This window comes from Meleagris gallopavo, chromosome 14 (genome assembly GCF_000146605.3).
Source record: "Meleagris gallopavo isolate NT-WF06-2002-E0010 breed Aviagen turkey brand Nicholas breeding stock chromosome 14, Turkey_5.1, whole genome shotgun sequence".
NCBI classification, from domain to species: domain Eukaryota; kingdom Metazoa; phylum Chordata; class Aves; order Galliformes; family Phasianidae; genus Meleagris; species Meleagris gallopavo.
In genome coordinates, this window is record NC_015024.2 from 1,437,092 (window position 1) to 1,456,916 (window position 19,825).

Genomic DNA, 19,825 nt, shown 5'->3' on the forward strand with positions numbered 1-19,825 from the left:
CTCACTTCCTCTCAGGACTTCTGTTTCCTTACTTCTCTACACCAACATCTCAAGCAAAAAAGTGTGACAGAGATGGAGCAGTCAAAGTGGCTGTGCTCTGAGCTGCCTGAGCTCCATGCCACCTGTCCAGTTTCGGGATGAATGTGATGTGTCACAGCAGCTGGACACAGAGGCACTGCTTAGTGCTGAGGAGGGTGAGAATTTTGTTTGGCTATGTGGCCATTTGGTGTGGTGTGAGAAATACTCCCCTGCCCATGCCTACAAATGAAGTGACACGAGTGGGGCCCCTTGCTAACACATGGCCTGTCCTGTGCTGTCCAAGCACAGGATGGGAGCTGGCAGGGATGGGAGCTGGCAGAGCATAAGAAGGCACAGTAAAGCTCCTGCCCTGTGGCCAGCTGCCTGCTGAAGGCAGATTTTTCAGTGGCTGTTATGGTCTTGAGAACTGTTTCTGCTTCCCTGTGGGTACTGTGTTTTGTTTGAGCTTCTGCCTTGATCATTCTCTCCCACAGTGAGATAAGAATCTATGATTTCTTTTTCAGAAAAGATGATTCCCAGCCCTTGTAGTGACGGGGAAGAGCCTGGAAAGGATGACTTCCTCCAGACTCAGCAGTCTAAGGGCCAAAAGCAGCCCCTGCAGCCACTCCACCCTCACAGCCCTTCAGCCTATTGATTCCCAAGACCTGGCACAGGGTTCAGCACCCTCTGATGAGCCCTGTGCTGCTCACCTGGATGGAGCAGGAGGGCCCTGCTGAGTTACTGGAACAGCTGTCTCTTCAATACCAGGAAGTAGTTTTTCTGCATTGTAGCCTGATTTTAGGCAGTGCTGTGTGACATAAATTAACTTCACGTTGCTAGTCATCCCCAAGGCTCAATTCTTTCAAGCTTTTATGTTAGAGAAAGTGTCTCTGCATGAGGCCACATGAAGTTCTGTGTATCTCCCCAGTGACCCCCAGGCAGTGCGTGTTTCTGGGGCACGCTGCCGGAGAGCTGCAGCCTAGCCTGGCGTTGTACTGCATGCAGGGCCCAGCTTGGCCCAGCAGCTGGCAGGCCCTGGCACGGCACCTGGCATCACCCCTGAGCCTGCACTCAACAAATCGCCCATCCTGCTCACCAGAGGGCCAGCGGAAGGGAGCGGGCCTCTCCCTGGGGTTCAGAGGGACTTCCTGGAAGCGCTGTAAGGAGCTTCCAAGAGCTGAAACATGACACAAGGTTCTGTGCATGTGTGTTAAGAGTCTGGCTGAAAGACAGAGGGAGCGTGGCTCCATGGGCCTCAATGAGCCTCCCCCCCACAGCTCTGCCATGCAGCATTGGGTTGGCTGGGCTTGGATGGAGTGTCCCAGAGGCTGGACACAGGCTGGTTCTTTGTGAAGCGTGGCTTTCTGTGTGGCATAGGGTGAGCAGGCTCTGCTGGGGTGCAGGTAGCTTGCATTCTCTGCTTCACAAATTAATGCTTTACTAGGAATTAAGGACCTTGAGTCTGTCCTTCAGACAGCAAAGATGATGGAAAGGTCTTTTTTTCGTATCTTTTTTTCCACTAGCGGAAGCATATGCTGCTCATCTCGTCACTACTAATAGCCCAGGAATGCTGCATCCCAGCAGCGATGGCCCTGTGCCTCACCCAGCAGATAACAGCCCTGTTGTGCACTCGGATATGGAGACATAAAGCCAGCATCCGTACTCATGCAAAAATAATGAGTTTAAGCACTAGTTTGAGAATCCTGCAAACAGAGAAGATATGGAAAGTCCCCAGCTTTAAGCTTTCAAAAGGGAAGAAAAGGAGAGCCTGCAGCCCAGCTGTATGTGGAGAGGTCTTGGACTGCTGGAAAAGAGGGAGGTGGGCCTGGCAGTCTGGGCAGCAGGGGAATAGGAGGGCACCACTGGGGATTAGCTCAGCAAGTGTCAGGTTTGCTACTGTCAAAGAGAAGCATTGTGAAAGTGGTCAGATCTTAACACTGAGCATGTGAGAAGGCTGGCATCTACTCTTGGAAACACGTGGCAGCTGATTACCAGCCCTGTTTTTTCTTTTGTGTATTATGTGACTACATTTTTCCATTTCTTCTCGACCTCTGTTCATTTACCTGAATTCTTCAGCCTTTAAACAAAGAAGCTATGAGATAGAATAGAGCATTGAATTTATATTAGAGGTGGCATAATCTTGCAGCAACTGCTCTGGCTGCATCCTTAAAAGCCTCTTTAGCAGGAGAAGCCTGACCTGGCAGCGCCACTGTGCCCCAGGGCAGCTTGTGGCTGGGAAAGCCAAGGAATGGTTGTACATGCCCAAGGCATTGTGAGCCCACTGCTCACCCCGGGAAGCCACCAGTTCGGCCATTTCCTAATAACAAGAGGCCTCATTCTTCCTGCTATTCTGAAATCGTGTGCATCTGAGTCCTGTCCTGGAGTGCTGGGAGATTTTCTCACTGTCTCTCTGAGGATTTTCTCCAAATATACCTGTTGGTTCCAAAGCAGATTTACAGTCTTGTCTCATGTATGGAAAGAGTCCTCACTTGGCAGATCTTGCTATCTAAATAATGCAAGATAAAACCACAAAAGATAATACACAGTACAAGTTGATGAAAGGGCAATTCAGGATTAAAACAGTTTAGACATATTGAACTCTATTTTGTTTCCACTGGAAGGGCTGGAATCGGTACTGTGGGAAGAGGGCCATCTTTGGAGGGTTGTGGTGAGATCAGCTCTGAGCACAGCAGAGCCCTCTGCCTCACTGCTTCCGCACTGCAGTCTGCTCAGCCTGCAAAGGGAAGGTCTGTGCAACAAACAAAAGGCAGCTTTGACGTCAAAACCTGGGACCGTTGCCCTGGCACTGGGAGGTGGAGCGCAGGAAGGAATCTGCTGCTAATAGGCTCTGGGCTGGAGTGCACTTTGGCAGAGGGACAGCTACTACCCCTTCTTTCCAGGAATAATATTATTTATTTCTATCACTCTCTCTGGCTAAAGTTTCCCTACTCAGGTTTCGCTTCACCTGTCTCCACCATAAAATCATCAAAGCCAGGAAAATTCCAGTCTGCAGACCCCCCATCCTTCATGCCCTCTTCCTTGAAGAGCTGCACTGCCTACTTTTTCCTTGCTTTGACAAGTTTGCAACCACAGCTCTCTCTTGCTGAAGGGTTTGGTGGTACAATTTAATAAATAAGCGCATGCATTTTGCTCTGGGTGTGCACACACATGTAGCACATTGCTCCTGCCTGCCAAGGAGCACTGACCTCTGCAGCTCTGTGTGCACAGAGCTTGGTCCCGGCAGCAGGACATATCTCTGCCTTGCGCAAATGGCTCCATCCTGCAGACAAAAGCCTTGTTCTGGGAAGTTTCAAAATGTTGCAACGCAACACAGCAACAACCTGAAGTTCAGTGGATTTGTTACGTGGTTTTGATTGGCTCTGGTTTTGTTAAAAAAGAAGGACACTATTTTTACATCCGTTTCAGGTTGCCAGCCTTTCTTGGGCAAACTTTAGACTGTTGAGTCATGAACTAAACCTTTAGTAAACTGCCCCCTATTTTCCTGCTTTATTCGTCTTTCCTTGCCATCCAGGTTGGGTCAGCCAATATTTGCCCCCTGTGCAGTGACCCTGCTCAGCACCACTGTGTTCTGAGCAACCTTGGGGTGTTGCTTCCCATCTTCTGCACAGGATGACAAGGGCCTCTCAGGTTCAGCAGCATTTGGCTGTGCACAAGCCAGGAGGAGATGAAAGGAATGTGATGAGAAGCACTGGAAAGCTTCACTCAGTAAATCAAATGCAAGTTTGTCTCAGTCAGATAAGTTGTAATCCCTGATCACTGTTCTTCAGGTTGGCAGCAGGAAGCAGCCTGTAGAGGAGCGTTCCCAGCTCTGCACCAAGCACTGCTGCTGCTCAGATGTAGAGCTGTGGGCTCACAGCAGATCTCAACACCTCTGAGATTTAAGATTATTAAAGTGTGTTGCCACCATTTTATATACCCACGTGATGTGAATGAGAAGTACTGAAAATAGATCTAAGGATGTAAAAGGAGAGCTTTTGGCTCTTCTGAGTTTTGATAGTTTTGAGTTAAATTCACCACTTTAAAATACTCTAGTTTCTTTTTTCCATTCAGGGTTGGTCAGTCCAGATTCTCCCTTTTCTGGTAGGAGTTCATTCGCTATGCTGGCAGTCATTCACTTCCCCTCCCTCCTCAAAAGTCAAGTGTTAAAATCATGTAGATTATCTGCAAATAAAAAGTTTAAGCAGAGTTCAGCAGCCCCTCAGGGGTGGTGGTTTGTTTTATTTCTTCCCATAGCTCCTAGCACATGCCTGTTGCTCTCATCTCATGGCATGTGCTTGAAGATCTGCAGCTTTTCAAGCTTGGCTCAGAACTGTCTCCACTTATCTGTACTTCCCTTATCTGAATTCCTCACTGTGTACGTGTTGCAAGAGTTTCTTTCTGTGTCATTTTACACAGAAGCCAGATCCTGAGAAGCAAAAGACTTCTCCCTTAAAGAACGTGTTTCCTCTTCCAATCAGCTGCCTCTGCTGCATGGTCAGGGCTGGCACGTGGGTCGTTCTGCTCAGTGCTGCTCTGAGTTCCTGGAGGAGCCTGGCTGCTGGCGGGAGGGAGCGCAAGGAAGGCAATGGGAGGGACCGTCCTGCCAAAAAGCTGGTGGCAGATCAGTGCTAACTGAGAAGAATGGCTTAGGCTGGAGGGGAACTTGAAGATCATCTGGTTTCAGCCCCCCTGTCATGGGTGGCATGGCCAGTCACTAGATCAGCCTGCCCAGGATCCCACCCAACCTGGTCTTGAATGCGTCCAGAGATGGGACATCCGCACCCTCTCCAGGCAAGCTGTTCCAGCGCCTCACCACCCTCCAAGTAAAGAATTTTTTCCTAACATCTAACCTAGATGTCCCATCTTTTAGTTTAAAGCCATTCCCCCTTGTCCTATCACTATCTGACTGTGAAAGAAGGAGTTCTTGGATCCAGTTTTACTTCTCCAGCCTTCCTAAGAAAGGGAGAAGGAACATAACTTTCCAGCATTGCACTGTTCCAGTTGCTGTTCCAGATAGACACTGGCTCAATGTTTCCATGTTAAGCAACAACAAAGATGCTCCAGGCTGGATCTAAATCATCTTAATGCTTATACTGTGCTTTCTCACTCTTTTTACCACTGTGTTTTAATAGTGGCTTATATTACATTGTTTCCTAGAGCTGTTGTCACCTCTTTAAGCTACTTATGGGAAGAGAAGGGACCACTCTGACATGTCAGCAGGGGAGGAAGACAAAGTGGGGCATTGGAGACACAGGAGGGAATTGAAAGATGAGCACACAACTGATTGGCAGAGAATTAATTAGCACTGCCACACTGTCATCACTGAGCATTGATGCAATTTGCTTGGCTCAGGCTTTCAAGGTTTTCTGCATGTGTCTTGGTCATAGAAACCCCAGTGGTGAGCTGAAGATTGTTTGAGCAAAGGGGAGCTGGTGTGATAAACTGTACGGCTGCCCAGCTTGAGAGATGCAGCTGTGGGACGAAAACAGGCAGTGGAGAACTTCTGAATATCTTGGCAATCAGCCCTTTAGGGAGAGCAGCTCTGTGAGAAAAGGCTCTGCATTTTGTTAATGGGATGGAAGTAGTTAGCAGTGATGTGTAGAACTGAGCTCTGAGAGGTGACAGGAGTGGTTTGCTGTAAAAACTCAGCAGTGGCTGAAGAGGTTAAAGGAGAATGGGCTGGGCCTGTTTGGACTGACTTTCAGTTTGGTTCTGTGATCAAGTGCTGAGAACCCCAAAGAAATAAAAGAAGGGATGGAGAACAGTAAAAAGGGGAAAGATGCTTTTTCTGTTGCATTTTAATTTTTTTTTTTTTAATCATGAAGAGTTATGAAGTTAGTCAAACGACTGGTTGTATTTGCAGTGGCTATTCCTTTTAGTTTAGAAAATGTGTGTGCATTTGTGTTGGAGCCAAAAAGCAAGGCCCAAGAACTGGGGGAAACAGGATGCTGAGAGTCCTTGTAGAAAATGGTTAATAGGGAGGGGGATGCCATAAAACTGGGAAGCCAAGGGCAGCTGTGAAGTCTGGAAATCAGATTAGGAGTCATTTTCTGTAGAAAAGGAAGGAAGTGTAGGGAGTGAAGAGTGAAAGGAGCAGTTGTGAAAGAAGGTGAGAGTGGGATATGGCCTGAATAAAACAGAGAAAAGAAGGCAACAGAAGTGTGTGAATTGGTGTGTTTTTTACATTTAGTTCTCTATTCAGTTGTATTTCCCTGGCACCAGGTAGTGTTGGACTGCTTAATCCTCTCCGTGCCTTACACTGCATCCAAACATTCAGGTATTTTTGCCAGGCGTGCAGCACAGCTGGGTAACCGTGCTGTGACCTCGATGATTGTTCACAGCATCTCTCTGTCCTTGGCAGGGCTGCTCAGGGTGAGAGCAGCTCCATCCTCTCTGCCGGGGGTCAATTTTTCTCTGGCTTTTCAGGAACTCAGGGGTGATTCCAATACCTGTTGCAGACCCGCTTCCCTCCCTAAATGCATCCTCTCTGACGCCTCCACCATGCAGGGCATGCTGTCAGAGGCTGCAGCAGTAATGCTCCAGTGTAATCACAATCCTGAAATTTGGGTATTCTTCGTAGTTTGATGGCTGCAGAAGCGGTGTCCAGGATGAAGAAGGAAGGAATTCACATCATGAGCAGCTCATCAGCTGTTTCCTGAGAACACGTGCAGGCTGGAGTGGAAGCTTTGCAGTTGTCTCATAGGCAAGAGAGAGTAGCAATGAGAAGGAATTAAGGACAACCATTTCCCAGAGCTGAGTACAACTGCACGTGCAAATTGGCAGTAGTGATAGTGCTAAGAGGTCAGTATCTGAAGGAAGAGTTACTCGTTTGATTTGTGCAGTTTTGCATCCTGGAGGATGGAATCACATCCATTTTATTTTTGCTGCTGGGACTCAAAACTTCCCTGTTTCTGCGAGGAAAACTGGAATTTCTAAACAGAAAGAAAAAATGGTTTTCCTGGAGTGCTTCCTGCGCCGCCTTCTCTCATGTCAGTAAAACCACCTCATCTGTTCTGCCTGAATAACAGTTAATTTAACTGTGGTGTCTGCAACTTTATTGTTGAAGCTGTAGCAATTGTGACTTAAAGAACAGATTTCAAACACCTTCTATGGAGCACTATGATTGTTATAAATACATTTATATCTCATACGCTAATATATACAAGAAGTAGATTTCTACCAGGTTCATTGTAGTTAAGTGAGGAGTCCCAGCTGCCATTTTCTGCCAAGAACTGTCTTTAAAGCTCATATGATGCTCTCCTGCTTCTCGTTTTCACTTGCACAATTTTGATACAGTCTGAGGGTGTTCAACATTTGATTAACTCTTCCTGTAGGTGGTGTCTAGGGAGAGTTTGGGATCTGAGTCTTTGTTTTAGAGACGATTACATAGGGAGACAGCTTGGAATTTAACCAGAGGTAAATGAGGAAGGAATGAAGATAACTTGGTATTTAGGTGGAATGAGGAGGAGTGCCACCTGTCCACCCCCACCCAAGGCATTGCAAAGCTCAGAGAAACTGTTCACAACTCATCATCTAGTGTAGTGTTGTCACCACATTCATTGTAACGTAACTCAAAGCTTGCCATCGGTAAGCTATCTCTAATTACTCATCTTCTGTGAATCTTAGCAGTGATCCATGGAAACCAACTTGTGAGGTCTGTGGCTTGAGAGACAGCCTGATGATGCCACTAGTGACATCCATGTATTTTGTCACATCTTTTCTTCCCTCCCTGTGTCAGAAATGGTCTTGGACCTGAGGGCAGTCAGGCTCTGCAGTGTGTCATTGTGGGGTCAAAGTCGCTGCCAGTTTCTCCAGGTCAGCGTTGGTGGAACTTCAGCATCAGCTCGTGTCCTTCTTCCCCAGCACCCAGAGGTGCTTCAGGTGGATTTTTGCTGCTTGTTCTCCACTTGGCTTTGCAGTTGTTCCTAGTGGAAGAGTGTGACCTATCTGTGGGCCAGTGTCAGGCTCCCGATCCATTTCTGACCCCATGGCCACTGTAAACAGAGGAAAGTCACCAAATAGACCTTGGAGTTCAGGGATGGGGAGGGTAGGACAAGATCACCTTTCAGATGCTTTGTGAGCTTGCTGGCCTGCTTTAACAACCTGTGGCACAGGGTGTGTAGTACATGGCGTTCCAGCATGCTGAGGCTTCCAGATAAACTGTGCTGATAAGCCATGCCAGTGGGTTTTTTTGGCTCCCATGAAAAAGACAGCATTGCACATGACTTGCTTACAGCAGCTTCTGCTTGGCTATTTAAAGTAGCCCAGGGGCGTAGTAGCCCCAGGTAAGTGGTCCATAAAAATCATAGTAAAAAATAGAAATTCTAGTAACGATTGGGATTCTTCAGCACAGATCAACATGAGTAGCTCCCTGCATGTTCCCGGCTTCTCAGGCATTGGGAGCTCAGGGCGATGTGTTCTGGGAATGTTCTGGTCGTAATGGCCAGATTTTAATGGTTTCTTCTTTTTCCTCTTTCCTTTAATAAATACATAAATTTTAAAAGGCTGTTAAGAAGGATGCACAGTGACACTGAATGCCACCTCTCCTCAAAAGCCCTTTCTAATGTGTTTAAACAATAGTAAATATTGTTCATTGCGACTGTTTAATACTTGGTTTTAGATTGTGGAGGTGAAAGTCCATAGTAACCTTCCTGTGCTACCCAAATGTTCTTCTTTGACCTTATAGAAGTCAAATAAACACACTGTGTAGTGTGACCTTGTGGACAGGACAGGAAAAACTGCAAATAGTGCAAGATTGTCGCCTTTCATCACAGGGCCCAAGAATGAGGGTAAAATGTGTGCCATCAGAGCAGGGAAACCCAGTTAGCTTATTTGCTTTCTTTCACCTCCTAGTTCTCGTCCACTGTGGTCTGTGTTTTCTGGCTGTTATTTTCCAGTCTGAGAGCTTCCTTCTGAAAACCCTTAGCCTGTCCATGGCCAACTCCATGGGAGCAGCTGGACCAGGTGCCATGTTCTTTCTCCATCACCTTGGCACAGCTTTTCTGAAGCAAGAGAAATTGGACATGATTAGCCAAGAAAATAACTTGCTGCCAGACGTGCCAGCCTCCCACAACAGGCATCTATTCCTTAGAAATGAATCCCATAGTTATTCTGGGGTGGGATGTACCTGTAGCTCCTCAGGGTGGAATCAGGAGCCTGGCTGGCTCCATGAGGATGGTCGAGAAGGCCATGGTGTGGCAGAGCTGTTAGACAGCAGCCACCAGTTCTGGGAAACGTGGTCCCGGGCCCCATAGGACGCTTCAGGGAATTCTCATCGCCCTTCCAAGGATGGCAAAGAGCTCATCCAGTGACCTGGGGCTCCCCAGCAGTGGGGCAAGAGCTTGGAGTCTTGGTGACACGGTAGGACTTGCAAATGGTCATTGTGCCCAGCACATGAGGAGCTGATGGCAGAGCTCGTTCCCACTGTGTTTGGCTCAGCCTCATGTAAGCTACAGTTTTGAGGCAAACATCCCTCTTTATGAGTTTTGTTACTGACGATGCTCCTGGTAGAACATACAGTCAAGGAAGGTTTGGTGTGATGCCTTGGTCCTCTTGCAGAGTCAATCTCCAGTCCAGGAGCTTGGATTCTGGACAGAAACTCGCAGCTGAGAGCAAGTTCTGGGCCAGGAGTTCTGCTATCAGCCTGCAGCTGGCATCATCCCTTTCTCGCTGTGCTCTCCAGAGTTAAAAATAAGGTAAAAATAAACCCTTCTGGGTTTCTCATGAGAAAGGAGAGCAGAATGTCAGGAGCACCAAAGGGTCTGAGTGAGGCAGCCTCCTCCCCGCCGCCCTCCTTCCTGCCCCTCCTCTGCCTCCGTCGCCCGCGGAGCAAGGCTCAGTATTTCTAGGAAGAGCTCGGCTGAGTCAGCAGCCGCCAGTTCTGGGAAACGTGGCCCCGGGCCCTATGGGATGCTTCAGGGAATTCTCATTGCCCTTCCAAGGATGGCAAAGAGCTCATCCAGTGACCTGGGGCTCCCCAGCAGTGAGGGCAAGAGCTTGGAGTCACGCCACAGGGCTGGAAACATTCCCGGAGGCAGAAGGCCCTGAAGATTTATGCCCCACTCTAAACTGTACTACAGTACGTTGTTTGGCTTCTTGGAGGAGCAAGAGAAAGAGTTTGCTGCAGAGGAGATACCAGTGGTGACCACAGGAATTTTAAAAAGTGAGATGGAGTTAAAAGGTCAAAATTTCCCGCCATCAGTCATCGGCTCCTTGGTAGAGTGAAGAGGGTGCCAAGGGCCCAGATAGGGATTTCTGGACCCCGTATCCTTCCACAACCACATGATCTTGGATAAATGAGATGAGGAGCCATAAATCAGGGCTGAGGCTGCATTGGGCTGCGTCCCACATGTTCCGCTCCCGTCCATCGTTTGCTTGCTCTGTGCTCAGCCCTGCTCCAGGTTCTCTCTTCCCAAGGGACCAACAGGAACTTTTCTTCCGAACCCTGTCGCACTTCTAAGGAAAGTGCTCAGCATGACACTGACAAATTAATGTTATTTTTGCTACCCATTTACAAGATAAAATGATTCCAACCACTGCTGACACTCCGGGAGGAGTGAATTTCTCACAGCAATATTTCACTGCATCTTTGCCATGCAGTTACTGACTTACCCTGGGTTGGCTCCCAGTTAACAGAGGTCGGAGGGGAGAAAATTTTGAAACTAGATATTGGCTTCTAAGATACTTTAATAAGTCTCTGCAGCAGCACTGCAGGCTGCAGATAGTGCCTGGTTTTTCTATTTTTGTGTGTGGCACTCACAGAGGGGTGGCTTTCCTGGAAGAGGAGGCATAGCACATCGTCTCCGGGGGCTGTTCCTTGAGTGCTGTCAGCCTGTCCCTGGATGGAGTAGCAGGTTTTTTCTTTGCTTTAACATGTAATGCCTTTCTAAATTACCATCAAACAAACACATTCATTTCGGCTGGATTATGCCTGAGGGCATGTGAGTTTGGGAAGGGGCATTTGCTGGTCTTTAGGAGCAGTGGAGGCGGCAGCTATTCATGCTCCTCATGTTAAAACCTTAATAGATCCACAGGATTATGCTGCTGGAGTAGCTCTTCCATCAAAGCCATAGCAACTTCCTGGCTGGCTTTTATCTTCTTTCTCTACTAGATGTATTCGGTTTCTATGAGCAACTAATTAAAATGCAGAAGAGTAGCTCCTTATTAAGTTTTTATTACTATTTAATTTGCTTTTCAGTTTTCAGTAGGAGATCAAAAAGCTTAGCTCTTTCCTAGAAAGCCAGCAGAAGACTGGCGGTGCCATGCCAGGATAATCTCCCTCTAACCACTTGATGTGCTCAGTGGAGACTAGACACAGACCCCTGCAAGGGGACAGCACAGTGTGGATGAATGCCAGGGACAAGAGCAGGACCCAGGCATCTCCTGGTGCCAGTGAGCATCCTTCCTGCCTGGAGCATGGATCCTGCACAATTCTCACTCAGCTGAAGCTTATGAAATTCTGAATCCAGGCCCTCCCAAATCCACCCTCCCGCAGACCATTCTGTGTGTGCACTGATTCTTCCTTTGTGTGCTTGTGAACCCCAAGGACGAGTGCTCAGTGGAGACAAATTTCTTGTCACAGCTTCTGTAGGGTCTCCTGAGTCTCTGCTGGTCCATGGTTGATGTGGGCACTGATGGAAATGCATGCACATGGCAGCTGTCTTTCTAAGACTGCCCATAGACTCTTCACATGGGATCTTCCTTTCTCTCCTAACAGGTTCAGTTTATTTTCAGTTATCTTTCAGTGATAAGCCTTGAGGGATGGAGGAACAGCATATTTGGGTGATAAGCCTTGAGGGATGGAGAAACAGCATATTTGGGTTATCTATAGGTATTCTGCTTTAATGGAGTTATTCCCTGGCCTTTTAGGGTGTCCTCACTTGCTTTAACACAGCTAGAACAGCACAAGCAGCCTTTTCTTTCATGCCTCCATTTTTTCTTCCTTCACTGAGTATTCTCTTTTTGGATGCAAGCACGTGTTTAAAATTAGACAGCACTCCCTGTCTTTGTGACTTGTTGTTTTGCTGCAGCAAAGATGGAGCTAGGGAAGCCAAGAAATTCTATACCATGTAAAGTGAAAAAAGGAATCTTTATTGTTTATTTCCATTTACTGTCACTGGCATAAATAGGTGCCACATGACAGTACACAGTTGCATGCAATGTCAGCTGCTGCTGCTCGTGTGAGTAGAACTTGCATTTCAGATGGTATTTGCACAGCAATTCACTTGTCTGCTTGTGGACTGTTGAGGAATTCTTGGTGAATGCAACGTCATAGCTGCTATTTACTTTCCTTTTAAGAAAGCTTGCATATAACTTGTTTGCTATGTGTCTCCCAGAGGTGAAACGATGCAACTTTCTGACCCCATAGCACTCAAACAAGCTCTGTTCTGATCCCTTAAAGCAACTATCAGTGATTTAAGTCTATGAATGTTACCCAATCTGAAGTACTCATCAAGAAGGTGATGAGCTTTGTTTTCTTATGTGAAACTGGTATCCTAACTCAGACAGATCCTCCGCCTTCCTAAATGCACACACATTTTGCTACAAATCTTCCTTTATCCTGTTAACAAAACTCCCTTCCAGGCATTAAATGTATAGTTATGTCCTGTCTTGGAGCTTGAAGGTTCCTTTGCAAGTTGATGAGCATTGCCTGGGATTCAGAAACTGAGCATCCTCTGCAACTTGGCCTGGCTCTGCTTGGCAGTTGGGTTAACTGAATTATGCCACATTCTCTGTCAACTCGTAATGCAAAGCAACTTCTGCCTTTCCTCCCTCTGAGCACTTCCTGTGCCACGTTGTCATGCCAGGAGTTGCATGGAAAATCCCACTTGCTGGAACCCGTGTAACCTGCAGGCAGACATGGGAACCTGCAGGCTCAGTGGGAAGCTTGGAGCAGCTGGAAAGAAATGGGAATTCTTGACACACAATGTTTGCAAAGCGTGCCTGTCTCTTTGCAGCGACCTATGAACAAGTGCAAAAGGTGTGAGACTCCCTGTTTCCTTAAGCACAGGGAAAATCTCTCTTTCTGATCTGAAATTTCCACTATCATTAGATGTGGCTTTTTCTTCCAAATTGACTCTCAGGTAGGTCTTCAGGAAAGCTTGTGCAGATTTCTTGCTTGTCAGCAAATGGGAACCTTGCAAAGGTATTCGAAGTGCAGTATGGTTGTATCACCATCTTGTGCCAGTGTCTTAGTTCTCTCTTGATACCATGTATCTCTCCTGCTTTTTTTGCCTTCTCACTTGTTACCTCACTCTCCCATTGCATGAGACTGCCTGGGAGAAGGCTGTAGGGAGCAGGGACAGGTGAGAGATTGAGGAACAAGGCCATGTCCTGAAGGAAAACATCAGTAGCTTTTGTTAGTGCATCTCAGTGCAGAGGGGATGTTTGAACAGCAAAAAAAGGCTATGCGAACCCAGCTCTGAAAGCAGTGAATCCAAGTGGAGGGGTCTGCAGATGAAATATGATACTAAGGAATGTGGTTTAGTGGGCAGCATTGGTCGTAGGCGGATGGTTGAGCTAGATTACCTTAGAGGTTTTCTCCAACCTTAATGATTCTATGATTTGATGATACTTCACCTTGCCCGGGATCAGAAATCATCTGCTCAGGTGGGAAGAAAATGTCTCTTATAGGCAGAGAGCTCAAGGCAATACACTGGAGAAACATGAGCAACTATGTCTGCATCCTGCCTGGCCATGTTTATGGATTGTCTCTTTCACCTCTCTAAATGACATGTGAGCATTTCTGTTCTTCCATTTCCAGACTGTAGCTTGGAGGTACTGCCTGGGAGTGAATCACCAGCTTTGTTTTGTGGATGGAGCTGTATGAAGCAATTCTATACATCCCTTAGTGACTCATGCATTAATATTTAGATTAAAGATAAGTTCTAGCCATGATAAAATTAACACCTGTGCTGAATTTGGCACATTTACATACAGCCTTTAGAAAACCTTGGCTGAAAATTCTGCAGAAAGCCAATTGCTATAAATTACTGTGGTGTATCACTCCATTTCTATTTATCTGAGAGAACTGAGAGTCACAGCGTGCTGCAGCCCCAGATGATGGGCAGTTCCCACAGCCAGGTGTGTGAGCACAGTTCTGTGTACTGTCTGGACACAGGGACATACAGCAGCAACGTTCAGTTCCCTGCACACTTCCAGCTGCTTCCATGCCTAGTGCCCTGCTCATAGAGCAAAGGGTTTTTTCTTTTCCTTTTAATAAGAAGTGTTCAATTAGCATCCTTAGAACAGCCTCCTCCAGTGCTCCCGCTGGGCACCGGGCAGAGGAGGGATGGCTGTCAGCACTCAGAGTTCCTGGAAGAACCGAAGTGCAGTGAAATGACCCCAGGGAGTGCTGGGCCTCCCGCAGAACTGCAGCGGGGGGGTTGGCACAGCGCAGCCCTGAGCCGGCTCCTGTCCTGCAGCCACACGGCCTCAGCCACATCGGTCCCCAGGAGGGCGTCAGTGCTGCCTGCGGGGCCTCCCTGCTGCTGAGACCCGAAAGCTCAGTAGAGGACGTGTGCATGTCTTGCTTATGTTATGGCTTTTTACTTCTGGATTGTACTCTCGTTTGCTTGATGTTTTCTTTCACTGGTTTACTTGCACTGTACTTGCAGGTCTGCTTCTAAGGAACAAACCTTGAGTTGCAGATTTCACTACTGCAGATCTGTGTGTTTTTCCCCTTGTATCTCTGCTGCTCTGTGATAGACTCAGTTTTTGGGATTTGGGATCAAACACACTCAACTTTTGGGCTTGTTGTCCTCCTACAGTCACTCTGCTACTTACAGAGTCGCTTTGAGCTCCTATCTGCTTTTATCAGTACAGATGCCTTCTGCCTAGTGTTTAAGGGCATTCAGGGACGAGAGAGAAAATACCACCACAGACCTTATGGCGAGGGCCTGAGGGAATCAGAATTGAATGAGAAATCTGCTCTGCTGCAATCTGGAAATGAAGCAGCAGTGGCAAGGAATGATCTAGAAGTCTCTTTCTGCCCCAACTTGCTGGGCTGTGCAGCCCAAGGCGTGAGCGCAGAGAAAGGGCCTCCTGTTCTGGTGCTCAGGGACACACAAGGCCCTGCTGCGTGCGAGGGATTGCCGTGCATGGGGCAGCAGGATGGCAGCTGACCTCAGAGCGTTCTGCTCCAGCTCCCTGAACTCAGGAGCCGGCCTGCAGCAGGGGTCAGCACACAGACTGGTGCTGTGCTGGCTGCCGGCCACGCACTGGAGGCTCCTCCGTGCCCCCACCAAAGCCCTCCTCATGCAGTGCCATCCCCACAGCACTGTGGCCATGAGCCCTGTCATGGCTTGGTGGCTCAGCTGGGCCCTGTGCCCGTGTGCCACCAGGTGAGAGGGAAGCCAAGTCTGAGGTGTGGTATTGAAGGTATTGCTGCACCAATCCAAGGAGGAGCAAAATGCCGCTCCTGGTGGAGAAGTGCCATGAAAGCATTCCCCTCCCATGCTCCTCTGGCCTGCTGCAACCGGCTTCAGAGGCCGAAAAATAAACTGTATCTGCAGCAGAGGCACTTGACATTTAAGGACAGGGAAATGAAACTAATCAGATACATTGTATGAAGACAGCAGGAGGGAAATGCTCCTTTGTAGCCAATTTCTTTCTAAACGGATCATCTCACTTGTCTCCTGTCATGCTAGCACAGTGTGCAGTAGGTGTTGGCCGTCAGAAGGGTGTCACCGGGATGTTAATAGCAGCAGAATCCAACTTTCCATGAAAAGCTCATTATCTGCTCAGGTGTCCAGGCAGCACGCCGCACCTGTTCCCTGCCAGCAGCAAGATGCAGGCTGGGGGGATGGTAGGTGGGAAGGCTCAGCCCCAGCGAGCCCTGCTGGGAGGAGAGGACTGAGGGAAGACCTCGTGGGTGCGGGCCCAAGAGGCCACTCTGACTCCCGGGCTAGCAGGGCCTTGCAAATGGTTTATTTCTCCGTGTGAGGCTGCAGAGCTGTTCCCCCAGAGAAGGGAGCAGGGATGGAGGTGAGCCGCCGTGCCTCCTGCGTCGCCCAGCTGCGCATGCGCCATCCCCACGAGCTCCCATGGTGCCGGCGAGCCACCTCTGTACACGGTGGCTTTGGGCCTGCCTGCCTTAGTGCCTACTAAGTGCACTGGTGTGGGCTTGACCTCAGCGGGGGCAGCGCCAGGAGCCAGCCCCTCTGTGTGCTGCTTTCCCCAGAACTGCTAGAGGTTGCTTTCCAGCTGCACTGCGGGAGACTCTTCAGACTTGGGTAGGGCCCATGTCCATGTTGGAAACAGGAATCTTGCCCACTGCTCCTAAAAGACGCTGCCTGGCAGGAGGCTCCAGCCCAGGCTCTCAGTGAGGGCTGTGCTGGCAGAGCACTGGGGGACCCACACCCACAGTCCCCTCCCCAGGCCTCCATGGGCACTCGTGCCATATCCAGTGACCCAGCCTGGGCAGATCTGAGCATCTCCGCTGCCTCACTGGATGCTGGTAAGACACAGAGGGTTGCTTTCAGCTTAAGATAGCAATGGGAAGTGCCCAATAACCAGAATAGCTGGTTTAAATGAATACAGCCATGGCCTGCCTGTTTTGAATTTGATGTTGAAGGAATGACCTACTTTCTGCAGGAGAGCTGTCATTTTAAAGCAAATGTTAAATTGTTACTTGGGTAATTGTGTAGGGTTTGAAGTGCCTTTAATAGGCCCACTCGGCCCTGGGCTGCTGCATTTTGTAGCCATCTTGAGGTCAGGCCGGTCACCACGGATGGTAATCCTGTTTGGCTGAGATATTTTCTGGTGATGTGAGAGCAGATCGCTGGCACTGGGAGCAGAAAGGAAGAGAGACATGAGCACAGCTCCTGTCGCTTCTGTTAGCCACCACGGAAGAGACGCACGCTCAGCCCTCGTCTCCTCAGGCCTTTGGTTCTTGCATCCACAGCAGATGCTTGCAGCAGCCATGGAGAGGACACACAGAGTCCTCACAGAATCACAGAATGGCCAGCGTTGGAAGGGACCTCAAGGATCGTGAATCTCCAACCCCCTGCCACATGCAGGGCACCAGCCTCCCCATTTAATACTAGACCAGGCTGCCCAGGACCTTGAATCTGGCCTTGAACATCTCCAGGGACGGGGGCATCCACAACCTCTCTGGGCAGCCTGACATTGCTGCCCAAAGAACAAAAGAGGAAACTTATCTGCCAGTTTTCCCAGTGTTCCCTGAATGTGTACATTGTTCCACTGAGAGAGATTACAGCTGCTCTACAGCTGCAAAAAAAAAAGAAAGAAAAAAGTGACTAGAATTCGAACATCAGATTTCATTTTATTTTTAACCCCTATACTTCCCTATGCAGATTGCTGATGCCTTTCCATTCTGCTATACTGCCTATATTGCTTCAGCTCTGTATGGGTTTGCTCATATCCCAGTGCCTTTTCTTTTTTAGAAAAATAACACAGCTATGGTTCTTCCTGGATAGGGAGCCAGCTGAGAAGTTTGTGTCCATACAGATTCCTACCACGTTTCTTGTTGATTATTGACTAAACCAGAACAGATGTTCATCTCGGAATGCATGCTGATCCCATGATTCAGCAGCTGGTTCTGCTTTTCCTCCGTCTTATACCACAGCATGTATATCTCATTTAGTTTCCTTTCCTTTTGCATCAAAATGCTGTCTCTGGAAGGTGGAAGCTACATGAGAAATCGGTGTTCTCAGTGGGCTTTAATCACTGGCTGCATCCAAAAGAGCACTGCACTGCTGATTAAACCAGCCTCAGGAATGCTTAAGGGCAAGTGTGAAAAAAACAAATTTCTTTTTACTTTGATTTCCTGAAGTATTGCCTCTTGAAGTGTCCTCCTTCGAAAGCAAACACAGTGAAACAATAAGGCACAGGAAATACTTTTATCTCTGTAGCTGGTCAAGGTAAACCCTATGAGGAGTGTTGACCTCTGCTAGCTACGTCATCTCATATTTGTTGGGTTGGCACATGAGATAGCTGGCTACCTGGAATCAGCCAGTAACACATTCCCTTCTCATTAACTCATTTGTTTGTCAGTAACTTCAGGGAGAGCTTTGAGAACTTTCAGTTTCTGCTCCTGGAAGAATTAGTGACGATGGGTATATGTATAGCAAGAACTAGTAGTAGGATGTGTAGCAAGTACTGAAAGCCTTTGGGGTTTTTGATCCACCTGAGCAACAGGCAGAAGAGCAATGCTGTTGCTGCTGGCAGAGTGAGAAGAGAGGAGTAAGAAACAGCCTCTTTGACAGGTGCCTCTTTCCCTTGCCCCAAGTGTAAGAAGAGAATGTTTTGGCTGTCAGGAAAAGGGTTGTCCTTGGGTTGAGGAGCTTGTTGACAGGAGTACTGCTTTTCTTTCAGAGTTCCTCTGGGAAGAGCTGTTCTGGAGGAGATGGTCATTACAGAGATGCTGGGCCCAAAGGAAAATGTAACCCATGGGCAAGGCAGGAGGTGCTGGGGATGGAGAGAGGTAGGCAGAATTGTGAACAGGCCAGGACAGCAGCAGTGAAACACTCTGCTTTGTGTCATCAGGGTGCCCTAGCTGGAAAGGAAAAAGCTCAGCGTCTCACGGTGTACCAGACTCAATGGCTTTTGCAGCAGTGTTTCCCTGCTAACTTAGCAACCAAACCCTTTTTCCCTGCTAGCTTTCGGATCCCAAGCATAGAGGCGCTGTGACATTTGCACACTGTGCTTGGATCTGCTGTGTGTTCATCCCCCGAGTCAGCAGCCTGGCAGGTCACAGCAACCCCAGAGAGTTCGGTCAGCAGGAAAAGGTTTTGCATTTGTAGGGAAGCCTTCAATCTCCGGAGTTCTCGGGAAGGAAAGCAATAGAGGGGCCCCACGTTGGCCCCAGCTGCTGTCCGCTCAGCTGATGCAGCACTCCTGCAGGGTTGTGCTCCTTCCAAAGCTGCCCACTGCCTCTCAGCTTTCATAGTGCAGGGCTGGGGGAAAGTTTGTAGGAGGGTCAACTGCACAGAGTCTTAGGAGAATAGGAGCACTGTAAAACCAAAGATTTTGAAGAGAAGGAGGTATTTTCAAAACGTAGCAGAGATTTTCAACAAAGTTCCCTGGAAATAATCCTAGGTCAAGTTTAGGCTTTTTCAAATTCACATTTTAATCATAAAGCTCCTTTTATGAGTACTTAGCCATTCCAGGCGTGTGCAAACACATAGCATGTACACTGTGCAACATGTTTCTTCAGAATATTTAAAGGCTTGGAAGTAGTGATTTGAACTCTGCCTCTGCAGCATTTGGCAATGACTGCTATGACATTTGCATGATGGGAAGAACTGTCGCCAAGTTGGGTAACTTCTGACAAGTATAAACACAGCTCTGCCTTCCATAAACTAGATTTCAAACCATATTGCTGTTCTGAGGAAGAGAAAGTCTTGACATTAAAGAATATGCTGTCCTGCTGATCAGCTCATAAATCTCTCTGTTGGTGTGTGCTGAGCGAGTTTGTGAAGAATAAACAGCAAGAGATGGTGGGATGGGATTGAGCCAGATGAGATGGGATGGGGCAGTATGGGATGATGTGGGAAGGGATGAGGATGGGATGGGATGGGATGGGATGGGATGGGATGGGATGGGATGGGATGGGATGGGATGGGATAGAATGGGCACTCCCAGAGCTTGGTGCTGTGTCTTATTGTCACTTTGTCAAAAACATAACTCAAATATGTTGTCTAGGAGTTGCCATCACCAAAAGCTTGGAGTTAGCCACTGTGAAAGGAGATCGCTGAAATGGGTCCAGTTTTGTCTGTCTGGTTTTCCATGGACTAATGGTTAGATCCAAACTGGAGCTGCAGGGTTACTGATTGATATAGTTGCA

The 19,825-nt window shown here is 48.1% G+C and overlaps 1 protein-coding gene across 7 annotated transcripts in view; it reads left to right on the forward strand.

The window, feature by feature from the left end:
* Positions 1-19,825, forward strand: part of HEMK1 (HemK methyltransferase family member 1) — an 87,777-nt gene that overhangs the window by 63,320 nt on the left and 4,632 nt on the right. For 2 of the 7 annotated variants that reach the window (XM_031555484.1, XM_019619928.2), the window contains one exon: positions 543-861. The exons of 4 other annotated variants lie outside the window; for them this stretch is intronic. In XM_031555484.1, coding sequence (XP_031411344.1) covers positions 543-673 — 131 coding nt within the window. In that variant the 3' untranslated portion in view covers positions 674-861. Of the gene's footprint in view, positions 1-542; positions 862-18,354; positions 19,411-19,825 lie in introns of those variants that run through there. One more of the 7 variants, XM_019619929.2, reaches the window with a different exon arrangement.